We start from the raw sequence: 13,688 nt of genomic DNA on the forward strand, positions 1-13,688 counted from the left end.
AATATTTATCAGAAGGATTCTATTGAAGAGTTTTTAAAGCATAATTTTGATATGTGCATAATGACATTTTTAAAAGGTTATGCAAACAATGATGCAGTTAGGAGACTATCATAATAGTATGGTCCCAACTATGGTCCTATTTTTACTTTAGAAATTCCACTGGTCTGGCTTCTCACATCTGGGTAACTAGGTCAGAATATTCCACTTTTAGACAGCCACACCTTTTTACAGTCAGCTTGTATACTCAGTCATCATAGAAACATCAAAGCCCCTCATACTGAGACCATGTCCCTCACAGATGAGCCCTCGGTGTCTATCAACCTAGTCACTCAAGGTGTATCATTTTCTAAAAAGACTAGCTCTTTGGAAAGCAGCCTCTATATCACCATCTTATGAAGGAAGAGTGGTGGGCTACTGCTCTTTTTACCCACAAACCAAGTTCCTAGCTTTAGGGTTAAGTTAAAGTTATATTCTTTGGAGACAAATAGCAACAGAATTTGCCTACTAACATGAGTTCTTATAAAAATCAAATGGAAAAATGTCTGGGCTGGTCCGTTGTGTATAAAATTTTCCTAGGGGGCACTTTTCAGAAATCACTGAATGGAAAATCACCAGAATGGAGTGTAGAGGTCTGGCTCCTGAGTCATTAGCAGGCAGATGGAGTTCTCAGCCTTGCGTGGTGAGGGGAAAGGTTGGAGGGTGATGGAGCAGAAAGAGCACGTTTGGGGTAGGGCATAGCATTATGGACAGCGATCATTGGGAATAAACCAAAATTGTCTTTAAAGCTCTTCCAGCAACTTTCCTTTGGTTACCTTTGGAAAATAATGTATTCTTCTTGAGGCAGAATAGAAAGAAGTCTTACCTGCCAATTAGGGTTGGCCTATTTATTATTTATCGCCCACTAATTTAAAGTCCGTGGAGTCCTATTTGAAGTCCTATTAAAGCTAACTTTTTTTTTGTGACTTTCTGCCCACTCTCACTTCTCAAGTCTTACTAAATTACCAGACTGAAACTTGCTGCTTTGATAAGGTCTCACTTTCTAAAGACTGAATAGCTTCTGTGTGTTCAGGATCAAGCTCACGGAGGCTTCCTAACCTGCAGAAATGCTGGCTTTTGGAGGAAGGCTGAACCAAACCCACACACAGCTCACACCTAGAGGGTGAAGGTGCCAAGAAAGCCCGAGACCTACATACAGGCTGGGCAAACCCAAATGTCCAGAAAGTGTTCTGCAACAAGATTGCAAGGCATTTCTCTTATAGGCACCTTCCCAAGAGCAAAGTGGCTAATATGATTCATACAAATTATGGGCCCAACATTTGTCAGCTTCTCGAAGAGCAAGATACTGGGCTTGGACAACAGGCAAACCCAGTCTCCGGATCTTAACAAAACAAACAAACAAACACTCCTTCCCAGGCTGGCTATTTGCAGGCTGCCTCTTACTTTTGCTAAAGCATTCGAGTTCCCCGACCCCGCAGGGATGGGCGAGGTCTACCAAGCCACGTCGGGGAAAGGCCAGCATCCCAGCACTCAAAACCCGGCCCCGCTAGGACCCGACGGAAGCGGCGCCTCCGCGGCGCTGGGAACGAGCTCAGCGGGCCAGCCAATCAGAAGCCGCGTCTGCGGAGCCGGCCGCCGACCAGATTCCCCAACCGCCAGCCCTCCCCGCCCCCGGCCGCCCGGGGCACCGGTTATTTAAAGGCGCGCCGGCTCCACGCTGTCGCGGTCCGCAGGCCTGGTCTGAGTGTGCAGCGCAGCAGCATGGCGACCCACATCGTGCTCTCCAACGGCGCCAAGATGCCCTTCGTGGGGCTGGGCACCTGGAAGGTAGGGGCGGAGGGGGCGCGTCCTTCAGCTCTTGTCGGACTTTTTTGGGGGGTTCCGCGCAGCCTGGGCGAAAGGGGGCGGGAGGGACACTCAGCCGCCCCGCAGTGGACGCCTGGCCTCCCGGTCGCCCCGCGGTGGGCCGGCCGCTGGCTCCTGGGTCGGGCCGGGGGCTCGCGTGAGGCCGCCTCTGTGCTCACCGGGTGGGCTTGGCCCCCGGTCCGCGCTGGGAGTCCGATCCCAGCTGGAAAGGTCCCTAAAAAAGGACGGAAGGAAAAGGGGTGCATCCCGGAGCCCCCTCCGCCCGGCCGCGGGGATGGACCGCGGGAGGCGGATCCGAAGGAGATGGGGTGTTCCGCTGCGAAGGGCACCGGTTGCGCCGCCTCCTTGTCTGTCTGTCTTATAAATAGTTTGGCCTCTGAATCGTTTCCGTTTTTTCTCTCCGGAATAAGCGTCTCGGAGGTAATTGCGCCCGGAGACCGCGGATAATTAAATTAGGGAGCGCGGGTTTGCCCAGGGCGCATCCGTGTCCTCCTCCCCAGACGCGCAGCGCTGAGCCCCTCCAGCCCCGCCTGGCTTTCGGGGGAGGGGGTCCCCTGGGAACGCCGCGGGGAATCGGGGTGCGGGTGGGTACCGCCCAGGAAACCTGTTAGCATCAGTGTGAAAACGCCTCCCCCCCCCCCCCAAACCTGATCACCACCGAAATCTCTTCCCTCCCAGCGCCCCGAAGGAAGACATGGTTAGGAATAGAGTGGAGAGCCAGATTTATCTGAAAACTAGGGGGTACGGAACGTGGTATATTATGGGGGCAAAACCCAATCTTTTTAAGCCGCTCAGGAGGTAGCTTCAGGTATGACACGTTACATTCCACGGCTATGGCCCGGGTTTTCCCACGGACTTTGACTGTGGGCGCGGGCCTTGGATGTTGACACACAGACAAGGGAAGAAAAGACAGGACTGAGTTGCACCCCTGCGGTGGCGTGGACAACCCTAACACCCGCAGTTGGAAATTAGTAAATATAAGGCGGTTAAGAAGGGGGCGGGGGAAGGGGGTGTCCTAGACTTGCCTCACACAGGCCATGTTTGTTGGCCAAAGCCATCAGAATATTAGTAATCCTGTGTTTCCTTCAAAAAGACCAGTGGTGGCTCCAAGGGTGTAACTGAATTATGACCGTGACACTGAGTTAAATGCCATCTGTTGCAGATTATTCTCTCGGAAAGGGTGTGAAAATATGCTTTCTTGACCTACAAAATGACCTCAGGTGAACCAGATCCAAGCCTAAAAAACGTAACCCTCATCTGTCCGTCAGTCCCTCTGTCCTCCAGCAGCTCCTGGACCCCCGATCCTCCCAGCACAGTGACCCCCGAAGGACGAAATGTTGTCCTGTTGGTGCCAACTGAAGGCCAAAGATTGGCTCTCATGGGCCTGGCTGGGGTGGTCGTGTCTCTGCCCCTGTACCAGTCACTGTGTGTGACTAGGCCAGGCTTGAGAGAGGTGCCCACCCCTCTGTCCAGGGTTGGGGCTACACGGTGCTGGGCTGGCACATGACAGGGCTCTGCAGAGAAAATCCGGGTTCCATTACGCCTGAAGAAACTTAAATGCATGCTGGGCAGTTTCCCCCACCTGGGTCCCTCACTCATCCTCCCTCTTGGGAAGGGGTGTGCTCTGCTGTCACTTCTCACATCAGCATCAGCTGTGCCCAGGATGCCACAGAGAGAGGCTGAGGCAGTTACGGTCTACTGCTCTGCTCTGTTCCTTGAGCCATGGAGGTTGGGCAAGGCTGCAGGTGCAGCTGCTTAGGTCCTCCAAGGAAAGAGGAGGTTGTCAGGTCGTCTGAAGGTGTTCTTTGACCTAACACCGGAGGGCGGTGCCAAGCGCCTCCCTGCTCCCTCCATGGTGGATAGCAAGCTCAGGGTGCTAGCAGGCTCAGGTCACGCTCTATTCTCTTGGCTCCATTCCCCCCCCCCCCCCCCCCCCCCCGCGCCTGTGCGCCTGTTCACAACAGCTGATAAAGCAGCAGATGTCTGTAGCTGTGCTGGCCCCAGGGAGTTTTCCTTTCATTCTTTTCTACCCCACTCTCAGAGGAATGCCCTCGATTCTTTCAACAGTCTTTCCACCTCTTTGGTCTGAGCAGGAGATGAAGCAAGTGTCTACACAGTCGATCTGGGTGAAGCTTAATGGCTATGCAGGCACTTCTCTTCCTCCTCGACAGCCAGGCTCCCCACACCTGTCCTGGTCACTCAGAAGGTTTGGGCGCAGACAGCCATTCAGCTTCTTCGTAGCTGTGACCACAAACCATATGGTGATGTTCCAAGATTCGGACAGTGTGAGAATTGATGCCCAGGCCTTTGTATCAGTAATATTCTTGACTCTATGAGCATCTCCCAGAACTGCTTCCAAGCAAGGGATTGCCAGTATCTGAATTCAGGCACCAAAAAGAGAAAGTGAAGCACAGGATTTACTGAACTCTGAAACCCAATGGGAATTGGAGAAACATTTACAGCAGAGTTTTTTTGTAATACTTTGAGCTATTCCAAGGAAATGGTATCCTTTATTGTCATGGGAACCTTGTAGATCCAGACAGTGGGGGACTTTTTATACAGTGGCTTGTAAATCAACTGATGTGAAGAAACAAGGAGTGAATGGCTGTGCACATCTCTTTAAGGTGATCGATGCTGCTGTTGAATTATCCTAAAATGAAGCCATCTGGCATTTCAGGTCTGTCTGAGAGCAAAAGGTTCAGTGCCGGCCTTACAGGAACAGGCGCTTCCCTGAGGAGCGGGAGGCTCACACTGTCCTCCTCCCTCGTTGTGTGCACACTGTCTTCTGTTTCATTGTGGATTTTAACTCCGTGTTTTCCGTTTCCTTCCAGTCCTCTCCGGGCAAAGTGACGGAGGCTGTGAAGGTGGCGATTGACGTTGGGTACCGCCACATTGACTGTGCCCACGTGTACCAGAACGAGAACGAGGTGGGCGTGGCCATCCAGGAGAAGATCAAGGAGCAGGTGGTGAAGCGTGAGGACCTCTTCATCGTCAGCAAGGTGCTGCTCCTGGGAGCCGGGGGATACGGGTCTCGTTCATGTTATCCGTTGGTGGCATCAGCTTAGGAGCCAAGGCTGTGCTCTGGGGCCTCTTACTGCAGCTCCAGTTATATCCCTGGGCACACAGGTCTTCCAGGGAGAATGTGTAGACTCGAGGCCATAGTGGGCTCCCCAGCTTGCCCGTCCACGGCTGCCTATTGGAAGTTATTTCCACTGGACCCGTTGGTTAAGGCCCCTTGCCAGTGAGGCTGAGGTCGTGGTTGGTGCCTTCTTTCAAGGGACTTATCTTTAAGGCAGGACTTGGTTCCCATCTACAAACTAGATCTCCACTGCTGGCCACCGCCTGGAGGTGAAGCTGGCTCTGAAGACCGGCCTTATAGGAACATAGCCCTGAGACTCACGTGTCGGGCCAGGGCTGGTGCCCAGCTGTCCATTCTATTTCATGCCTTGAGTTTGGTCCCTTTGGAGGTATCCTGCCTTCCTTTGGAAAGTTAGCACCCACACTGTGAAGTGGAGTCTCCTCTGCCACAATGTGTAGCATCACGGTGACGTGGGTGGGTTATGGTGAGAGGAGAGCGAATCATCTGGCTTCAAGCCGTCCTGCTCCAGCCAGGAGGCCGCTTCCTGCGTGGAGTGATAGGATGTGTTCTCTCACTGGCTTCAGCTGTGGTCCACGTACCATGACAAGAACCTGGTGAAAGGAGCCTGCCAGAAGACGCTCAGCGACCTGAAGCTGGACTACCTGGACCTTTACCTTATCCACTGGCCTGTCAGTTTCAAGGTGAGGGCACGGCTCAGGGGTAGCCCGTGCAGGCGGGGGCCTCCTTATTAGCAGGTGAGCGGACGCACTCTGTGTGTGGTGACTGCTCCAGGGCAGTCCTCAGGCCGGCAGCAGCCTCACCTGGGAGCATGTTAGAAACCAGTCTCAGGCCCCACCCACGGCCTCTGCATCCAAACCCCAGTGACTCAGAATCTTGCCCCGGGTGGTGGGTGATTGTGCGGTTTACAACCTTGTAACAACCAACATGACTCAGGACATTCCTGCACGCGGCCCAGATGTTACCCGCTATCCCCGCCCTGCCCAGAGGCACGTGTGCACGTATACGTTCATACCCCGCACCTGTGTACGTGTGCATATTCCTACATTCCACACACATGCCACATCCTGTGGAGGCTTGGTGACTATTTATCGGCACTCTAACTCTGCACAGAAGGAGTCTAGCGTTATTATGTCCTTTGTGCAATCCAGCTGCAGGCTCAGTTTTCCGCTCTGTCAGCCAGAGGGAAAGTGTGGAGTTTACCCTATAGCTCTCTTTCATTGCCCTGGAGGTATCCAGGCCTGACTTTCATCGCTTGTGTTTCTTGATAAGCCACCGAGGCTTGGCGAGGCGACGGTCCTTTAGTCTGGTGATCCAGCCAGCACGTGGTCCCTGCGAGTTCTGGTCTGAGTCCTCCCTCCACCCACACACTCTGGTCCATGGCGGGGCTCCTTTCCCTGACCAAGAGTGACCCATTTCCATCTAACTGTCCGCTCGGCCCATTTGATCTTAACTGTAGGGAGCTTCAAGAGTCATCTGCCTATTTCTTTCTCACATGGGCAGATTTGCCCTTGACTGTCTTCTAAAAACGTGGCCAGCTCCCGCAGTGTAGAACATTATTTAGAACTTTGCTTTCGAAGGTGTAACTGCACGTCAGTGAAGGGCTGCTACTGACTGTGTGCGTTTGATTGTCGTGACAGCCCGGGAGCGAATTTTTCCCGTTGGATTCGAAGGGCAACGTGATTCCCTCTGACACGGATTTTGTGGACACGTGGGAGGTAAGGCTGTCTGTCCCAGAGCTGGCTTCCCGCTGTCCTTGTGAGTGGACAGGTGTGAGTTACGTCACTTCCACCTCTGGTTTTGCTCTTCTGCCTCGTTAAAGCCAGCCTGGCTCCAGTCTTGCTGTCTCTTGGCTTCTCCAAGGTCTGACTGGCACTAAGTAGTAAGGGCTGGGCTGGTGTAAAAGATGCCTCTGATCCTGTCCTTCGGGGCGCGTGTCAGGAGCAAGCAGCCCCTCTTTTGTCTTTAGGCCATGGAAGAGCTGGTGGACGAGGGGCTGGTGAAGTCCATTGGGATCTCCAACTTCAACCATCTCCAGATCGAGAAGCTCTTAAACAAACCTGGCTTAAAGCATAAGCCGGTGGTGAACCAGGTCAGCATCCAGCAGGGAGCTGGTGGGCATGGACGCTTGGTGCCTTCTGATTCTGGTGGTCACTGCTGTTCATGTCACCAGGGAGCGGCCGGGAGGCAAGCTCCCGGGCACTGGCACAGTCCTCACTGACGATTCAGAATGACATGGCACATTGGGGGTGAAACTTGTAGAGAGAAGGGTTGAGCCTGGCTGTGATGGCTCCAGGCCTCACAGATGAGCAGCCTGGGCCACTGAGGTCCGCAGACCTGTCACAGCTGATAAGTGGCCAAAGCCAGAGAGACCCTAGGGCCACGGCCACGCCAGGGTACGCCAGGAACAAGGTTAGTGCTGTTAGTGTCGAGGACACTCGCTGGGAAGCGTAGCCATGGTTGCGGCTTATCTGGGAGATAGGATGTTGGTTACACAACTTCCTATCGGATGAGGTGGGACTTGGCATGGGTACCTTCCTGAGTGTGCCCTCGCCAGGGCCCAGGCCTGCATCTGCCTTCTGCTTGCACTTGCAGATCGAGTGCCACCCGTACCTCACTCAGGAGAAGCTCGTCAGTTATTGCCAGTCCAAAGGCATTGTGGTGACGGCCTACAGTCCCCTCGGCTCTCCCGACAGGCCCTGGTGAGTCCGCGGGGGGGCGTGTTTTCCTGTCCGTTGGTGAACATTAGAAATGGCTAAAGAGAAACATTCAGCACCACGGAAAACAGCTCGGGCTGATGTGCAGACCTTCCCAGGAGCCTTTGCTGGGTTTCTGGTTGGCCTTTCGAGTGGCCAGAGGCCTGCTCTCTTTCCAGAGGGTGGGGAGTTGTAACTAAGCTTTGAATCGGGAGGGCACTGGCGGGCCGCCCTCCGAGGCTGACGGGAGTCAGGGTTGGGATGGCGGCTGCCTTGAGTGGTGGCACCAACAGTTGCTCACATGAGGCACCTTTCTGTCTCCAGGGCCAAGCCCGAGGACCCTTCCCTGCTGGAGGACCCCAGGATCAAAGACATAGCTAAGAAGTACAATAAAACCACAGCTCAGGTACGGCCATGGCCAGGCCCTCGTGACTGCATTTGGGGTGGCCCCGTGGGCCAGAGGGGAGGTGGCCCACCTGTCAAGTGTGGCTTGGGGTTGTGGAGTGTGTGGTAGACAGGGACCGACTGCGAGTTAGAAGGTGTGTGTGTTCTGGGCATAACGGTGCCTGCCCGCTCGGTACCTCCCCGGGCTGCCGCTGCCGGTGCAGTGCGTCTGCCCTCCCAGAGCGGCTTGTTACAGCTGCGTGGGGATCTGTCTCCTCCCCGGGGGAGCAGCAGCTCCTGGCCCGTGAGCTGTCAGGCTCCTGCGGGTGAGAGGCCTGGGAGACAAGTGTGAGGTGTGGTGGCTGAGAGCCGGGCGAGGGCCAGATCTTGAGGGCCACCCTCCTTGCTGCTGGGTTAGCCCAGCGTCTGTGCCTTGGTTTATCACTCGAAGTTCTGGGATGGCCCCTTCCGGGTATGGATGCATAAGGTTAAGAGAGATGATGACAGACAGAGTTCTGGGTGAGCATCCGTACACACTCGGCACATCTGTTCGCAGGTTCTGATCCGGTTCCCCATCCAGAGGAATTTGATTGTGATCCCCAAGTCTGTGACCCCTGAGCGCATCACCGAGAACTTTCAGGTAAGGCCTGGCTGGTCCCTGGTTTTCCTCATGGAGACGGGGAGGACTCTTCGCTGGGTCTCGGCCTGTCCCTGTAGTGGGGATGGGACCCCGCCCTCTGGCAGGTCTCGGTCGGAGCCAGCCTCACTAAGCTGCAGTGAACACACCTTGGACAGTGGCTCCTTCTGGGTGGAGGCACCACTTTGGGGTGGGCCCCATGCCTCAGTTTACTCCCTGCACATGCACACTCCTGTGCTGAAGCTCAGTGACTCCATGTTGCCCTGAGACATGTTTGTGAGTGACACTGGAGTTGCATCACAGCTTCATTAGTTGCCTCAGTTTCCCCATCTGTAAAGTAATAACCTGTTTCAAGAGCTCTCGTAAGGATTTAATAAGATACATTAGGGGCTTCACACACAATGCTTGGCACCCAAGTAAACGCTCAGGAGATGCTGCTGTGCTCAGGGTGAGTCCCTGGTCTGCAAGGAGCCTACAGGCCAATCCTACACTCCCTCTGCCAGTCCTTCCCCCTCTGCCAGTCCTGTCCCCCCTCTGCCAGTCCTGTCCCCCCTCTGCCAGTCCTGCCCCCTCTGCCAGTCCTGCCCCCTCTGCCAGTCCTGCCCCCTCTGCCAGTCCTGCCCCCTCTGCCAGTCCTACACTCCCTCTGCCAGTCCTTCCCCCTCTGCCAGTCCTTCCCACCTCTCTGCCGATCCTGCCCACCTCTCTGCCGATCCTGCCCATTCTATGCCGAGACCCCATCTCACAGTGGGCTGAGCAGCATGGCTGGCACTAGGGCACCAGGAAGTGGTCTCTGTGGGTCCTGGGAACACCCCCAGAACAGATCAGCCTGGCGTCACCTCTCGCTGCCTCTCACACTGGTGCTGGGTCTGGGGTGACGCCCGCTCTGGTGGGGCCTGATGCGCTGGGCCTCTGAGCTTGCTGAGCAGAGCAGCTCCACTAGGGCCATGCGGCCTCATCTGAGCTTTGGTTTCCAGCAGCTGTTCCCCCTGGAAGCAGCTGGCTTTGCCTGTTCACTGGCCACAGGCTGTGGCCAGGGCGTGGGCCATAGGCCACCTGGGAGACGGGGCGAGGCCTGGGGAGGGGGTGTGCTTGTTGTGTCGTAGGGGAGCATTTCTCACTTCAGATGTTTTGACTATTGGAGATTGGATGCTTTGCCTTGTATTTCATATTTTCAAGGTGTTAGAAAAGGAATATTTTGAGCTGACAGATCTCATGGTGCTAACATTTTATTTGTGTGTAGTCCTTGCACATTTACACAGTTGTATTCACAGAGTCTGCAGCAGACTTCTCGCACGTTCTGTGATCATCCAACGCGGAGGGCCTCCTGGCCTGTGCCCGGCCCTCCCAGTCTCCCTGGTGCTGCTCAGGGCCTGCCCGCTGGCCTCCATGTTGGCCACGGCTCCCCACGGACCGTGGTCTCTGTGCAGACAGTTCTCCGGGCGCACCTCTTGCTCTCTGTCAGACCTGACGTGGCCTCGCAGGCCTGCCCCAGGCCCTCTGGCCACAGCGGGCTCCCGGTTCCCCCGGCCCCTCGTACCGGGCGCGGTGAATTCCTCCTGCTCTTCCAGCTAGCTGTTTGTCCTTTGTAAACAAGGCACTCACATCTTCCCATCATGGTCCTCCCCGGTGCTGAGCACAGCAGAAATGCCAGGAAGGGTCTTGAAATGAACTCAGTGGAGGCCCTGGAAGGGAAGGGCCGATTCTGTTTCATGAACTCCCAGCCGAGCCGTGTGCCTTCTCTGAATAGCCCGACAGTCAACTTTCTCCGAGTTCAGCCTCCGTCTCCCCTCACCGCTCAGCCCTGCTGCGGTCTTGGGGTTGAGCTTTCCTTGCAGAGCTTACTGGCTGTTTCTCTCCTAGGTCTTTGACTTTGAGCTGAGCAGCGAGGATATGACCACCTTACTGAGCTACAATAGGAACTGGAGGGTCTGTGCCTTGGTGAGGTGAGTGGGTCCCGGGCAGACCAGACTGCAGAGCGGAAGCGTAGCTCCCGGCAGCCGAGGCGTCCATGTCCTTGTCACCATCACGGCCTCATTTGGCACGTTTCTTGGCGTACTCACGCATGTGCCGCTGGAAACGTTCGCCCAGTGCCGGCCCCGGGAAGGGGCCGGGACGTCTGCTCTAGTGTCTTCTCGTCCCGGCCCAGGTGCACTGTAGCCTGACCACAGTAACCGCATGTTCTGGCTTTTCATTTCCAACTCTGACTGCCGGTGACACCCAGAGGGCCCAGGCGGCCCTGCCCACCTTTGTGGAAGAATTTGCCTGCGGCCTACCTGAGAATGACGCCAATAAAGGGTGTAGTGGGAAGACCTCGGTGCTCGGGCCCAAGATCATCCCAGCACGGATGGGCCACTTGGCACTGAGATGGTCCCTGGGCCCTCTGCCTGGCCTCCAGCCACACATCCCGGGTCCTTGTATTCCCTGATTTGTCGTTTGGACTCTGAGGGAGGTGACAAGGGAAGCTGTTCATTTCCTCCTCCTGCCTGTACAATAACTAACGTTAGAGCTTGTTTTCTGCTTTCAAGAAGAACCGTCCCATTTCCATGGGCATCTAAGAGCCTCTCACTGTTCTTACTGTCTGAACTCTGCCGGTTCCTTCCGTCTCCTTACTAGTTAGTTACTCTCCTACCCAAAATTGAACATTCCCCGAGCCAGGGGTTGGCTAGCTGTCCAGTGCAGGGTCTGCCCCTGCTGGCTTTTGCCGCCCTGGGCAGATGTTCCCTGGTGTGCATCTTGGTGGATAACTCCTGCCCAGCTGTGAACACGCTGGCTGTCACACCCTGGCCTCAGACTCAGAACAGGCCCCAGAGGTTACCACTGGCAGCCCCCAACCAGGGCCCTTTCTGATGTCTCTGTGTGAGTGAATGCTGTTTAATCTTTAGACATTTAAACCACCTTTGGATCTAGTGCCGCTGGAAACATTCGGTAGGGGGGGAGGAGTGAACCTTTCACCAGTTTACACCTGTCTGCTTTCAGAACGTCCACGCCATCCATTCCAAATGGAAGCTCTCGGGGTCGATAGGCCACAATGGTTTTCTGTTTCCTTTACACTTAGGCTTCCTCCGCTCTCTGTTCTAGACTCCACTATCAGATTAGTCCCTGGGCTACTAATGGTCCGTGGGGATGTTTGGGGTCTGAATGGGGTGGGAGAGGCTGTCCCCAACATGCCCAGGGCACCCAGGGAGCTCTTTCTAACACTACATGTTACCTCTGGTGATTATGGTCGTACTTCGCCTCTGCTGCTAATGGCGGCGTTTATACCTCAGGTTTGATGGGATACAATGAAAGGCAGATCACGGGGACCTTTGAATGGTTCTGAGGATTTAAGTAAGAGTTATATGCCCCACGTGGATTCACCCTGGGCCTTTCATGCTCTGCCCAGCCAATCTTTCCAACTCTATTGCTGTTGTGTTCCCAACGCAAGTCTTTGGCCGGGCCGGATGGGACTGGACTGGCAAACATGCCGCAGCTCTCCATCCGCAGGTCGATGCCCTGCCTCCCTCCCCCGTTCCTTTTATCGAATCCTCAAGTGCTCGCTGAGCTTATGCAGCTCCCACTGTCCCAGGAGGCTCCTGAGGGATGGAGCATTCCTGACTCCCTGTACTCCAGGCACATCTCTCACGTTGCCATCACCCTGTTAATGTCTGAGACAAGGTGCTCTCCTGCCCTGCCTGTCGGATGGAATTACAATAGGAAGAAGCAGGATTTGCGTCCTGCTGCCCTGAACACCCCAGGCCCGGTGCGGGGCCCTGGGAGGGTTCTGTCCGTCGTTCACGAGAGTCCGCGGCAGAGGGTGAGGGTGGGTGGCCACCCCAGTGCAGGCCCATGGCCTGCAGCTCAGCCGACTTGCTCCTCTCAGGCCTTTAGTTCTGCCTGTAATGGGACACTCAGCATTTCTGACTTCCTGTAATTTATTTTGGCTGAAATCTCTTAAAATGCTAATGTGTCCCTCTTTCTCTTGACAGCTGTGCCTCCCACCAGAACTATCCCTTCCATGCCGAGTTTTGAAGCTGTGGGTGCCTGCTCTTCCCCAGGCCACCTGCCGCCGTTTCCTGCCTTGTTCTTCGAGTACGTAGTGTAGTGTGGCCTGTCGTTGGGGCCAATGAGCAGTCTCAGTAGATTGGAAACTTCCTGTTTTCTTTGCCCTTCTTGTCTGGGGAAGGTGCATCCTCGATACTCTTTCCTGACTAAGTTGAATCTACAAAGTGAAAATTAGTGCCACTAACAATGGGATTTTGGTTGCTTGGAACTGTAATCTTTTCAGCCAGACTTCTTGCTCAAATAAAAAGTACTTTTGTGAGCTTGATGCTGTTCGTTTGGCGTGGTTTGTTGAAATGATTCATCGCCTCTGTCCCACTCGACCTCATACCATTGGTCCCCACAAAGCGGGCCAGTCAGCTCCGCAGCACCAGTGAGGGCTCGGCACCTTTCCTTTTGGCGGGGAACCCTGAGCCCCATATTGTACCGGTTAGCTTTAGGGTGCACTTTGGAGTCAGCTGGGGAGCTGGAAAAGCCAGTGAAGTCTGGCCCTCACCCCAGAGACAGGGAGGTAGCTGGGACATCTGGAGTTCTCATGCCTTTTGGGGTTGCTAATGTGCAGGCCCCATTGGGAGCCACAGCTTTAGGGCCAAGCCAGGATGTAAACCCACTGGTGATTTCACACATGAGGCCAAGTCCTGGTTACTAAGCAGAGCTTCTCACAAGGAACTGCTTTCATGAGCTGCTTTTCTAGACTAGAGGGAAGAGCATCAGTGACTATCAGCTTGGGCTGCCACACGAAATAGCACAGAAGGGTGCACTGAGCAAGTTTATTCCTCGAGGTTCTGGAGCTGGCAGTCAGGTCAGGGTGCCGCCTGGTCTGGTTCCCAGAGGGCCACTTCCTGGCCGCTAGACGGCTCCTCCCCGCTGTGTCTTCACGTGACAGGAGGATGAAGGCTTACAAAAGTAAAGGCTCCCCTCCTTTTTTTAAAGCCATTTTTTACTTTTACAGATGCTGGGTTTTTTTGTT

At 54.9% G+C, this 13,688-nt stretch overlaps 1 protein-coding gene across 1 annotated transcript; it reads left to right on the forward strand.

Annotated features, from left to right (window-relative positions):
• Positions 1–1,626: 1,626 nt before the first annotated feature.
• On the forward strand, positions 1,627–12,986 carry AKR1B1 (aldo-keto reductase family 1 member B). The gene is made up of 10 exons (XM_084896436.1): positions 1,627–1,824; positions 4,695–4,862; positions 5,527–5,643; positions 6,601–6,678; positions 6,930–7,052; positions 7,556–7,662; positions 7,981–8,062; positions 8,597–8,680; positions 10,541–10,623; positions 12,646–12,986. Exons 1-10 carry the CDS (start codon positions 1,759–1,761, stop codon positions 12,686–12,688), a joined length of 951 nt encoding a protein of 316 aa, XP_084752562.1. The 5' UTR covers positions 1,627–1,758; the 3' UTR covers positions 12,689–12,986.
• Positions 12,987–13,688: the final 702 nt, after the last annotated feature.

The sequence above is a fragment of the Pipistrellus hanaki genome, assembly GCF_964339955.1.
Source record: "Pipistrellus hanaki genome assembly, chromosome: 10".
In the NCBI taxonomy this organism is placed as follows: domain Eukaryota; kingdom Metazoa; phylum Chordata; class Mammalia; order Chiroptera; family Vespertilionidae; genus Pipistrellus; species Pipistrellus hanaki.

Bases quoted from the DNA above. Each gene is read 5' to 3' on its own strand.
- AKR1B1 (XM_084896436.1), top strand. From the start codon at position 1,759: ATGGCGACCCACATCGTGCTCTCCAACGGCGCCAAGATGCCCTTCGTG. The intron at 8,063-8,596 runs GTACGGCCATGG...ATCTGTTCGCAG, and splicing joins ACAATAAAACCACAGCTCAG to GTTCTGATCCGGTTCCCCAT. The intron at 10,624-12,645 runs GTGAGTGGGTCC...TTCTCTTGACAG, and splicing joins AGGGTCTGTGCCTTGGTGAG to CTGTGCCTCCCACCAGAACT.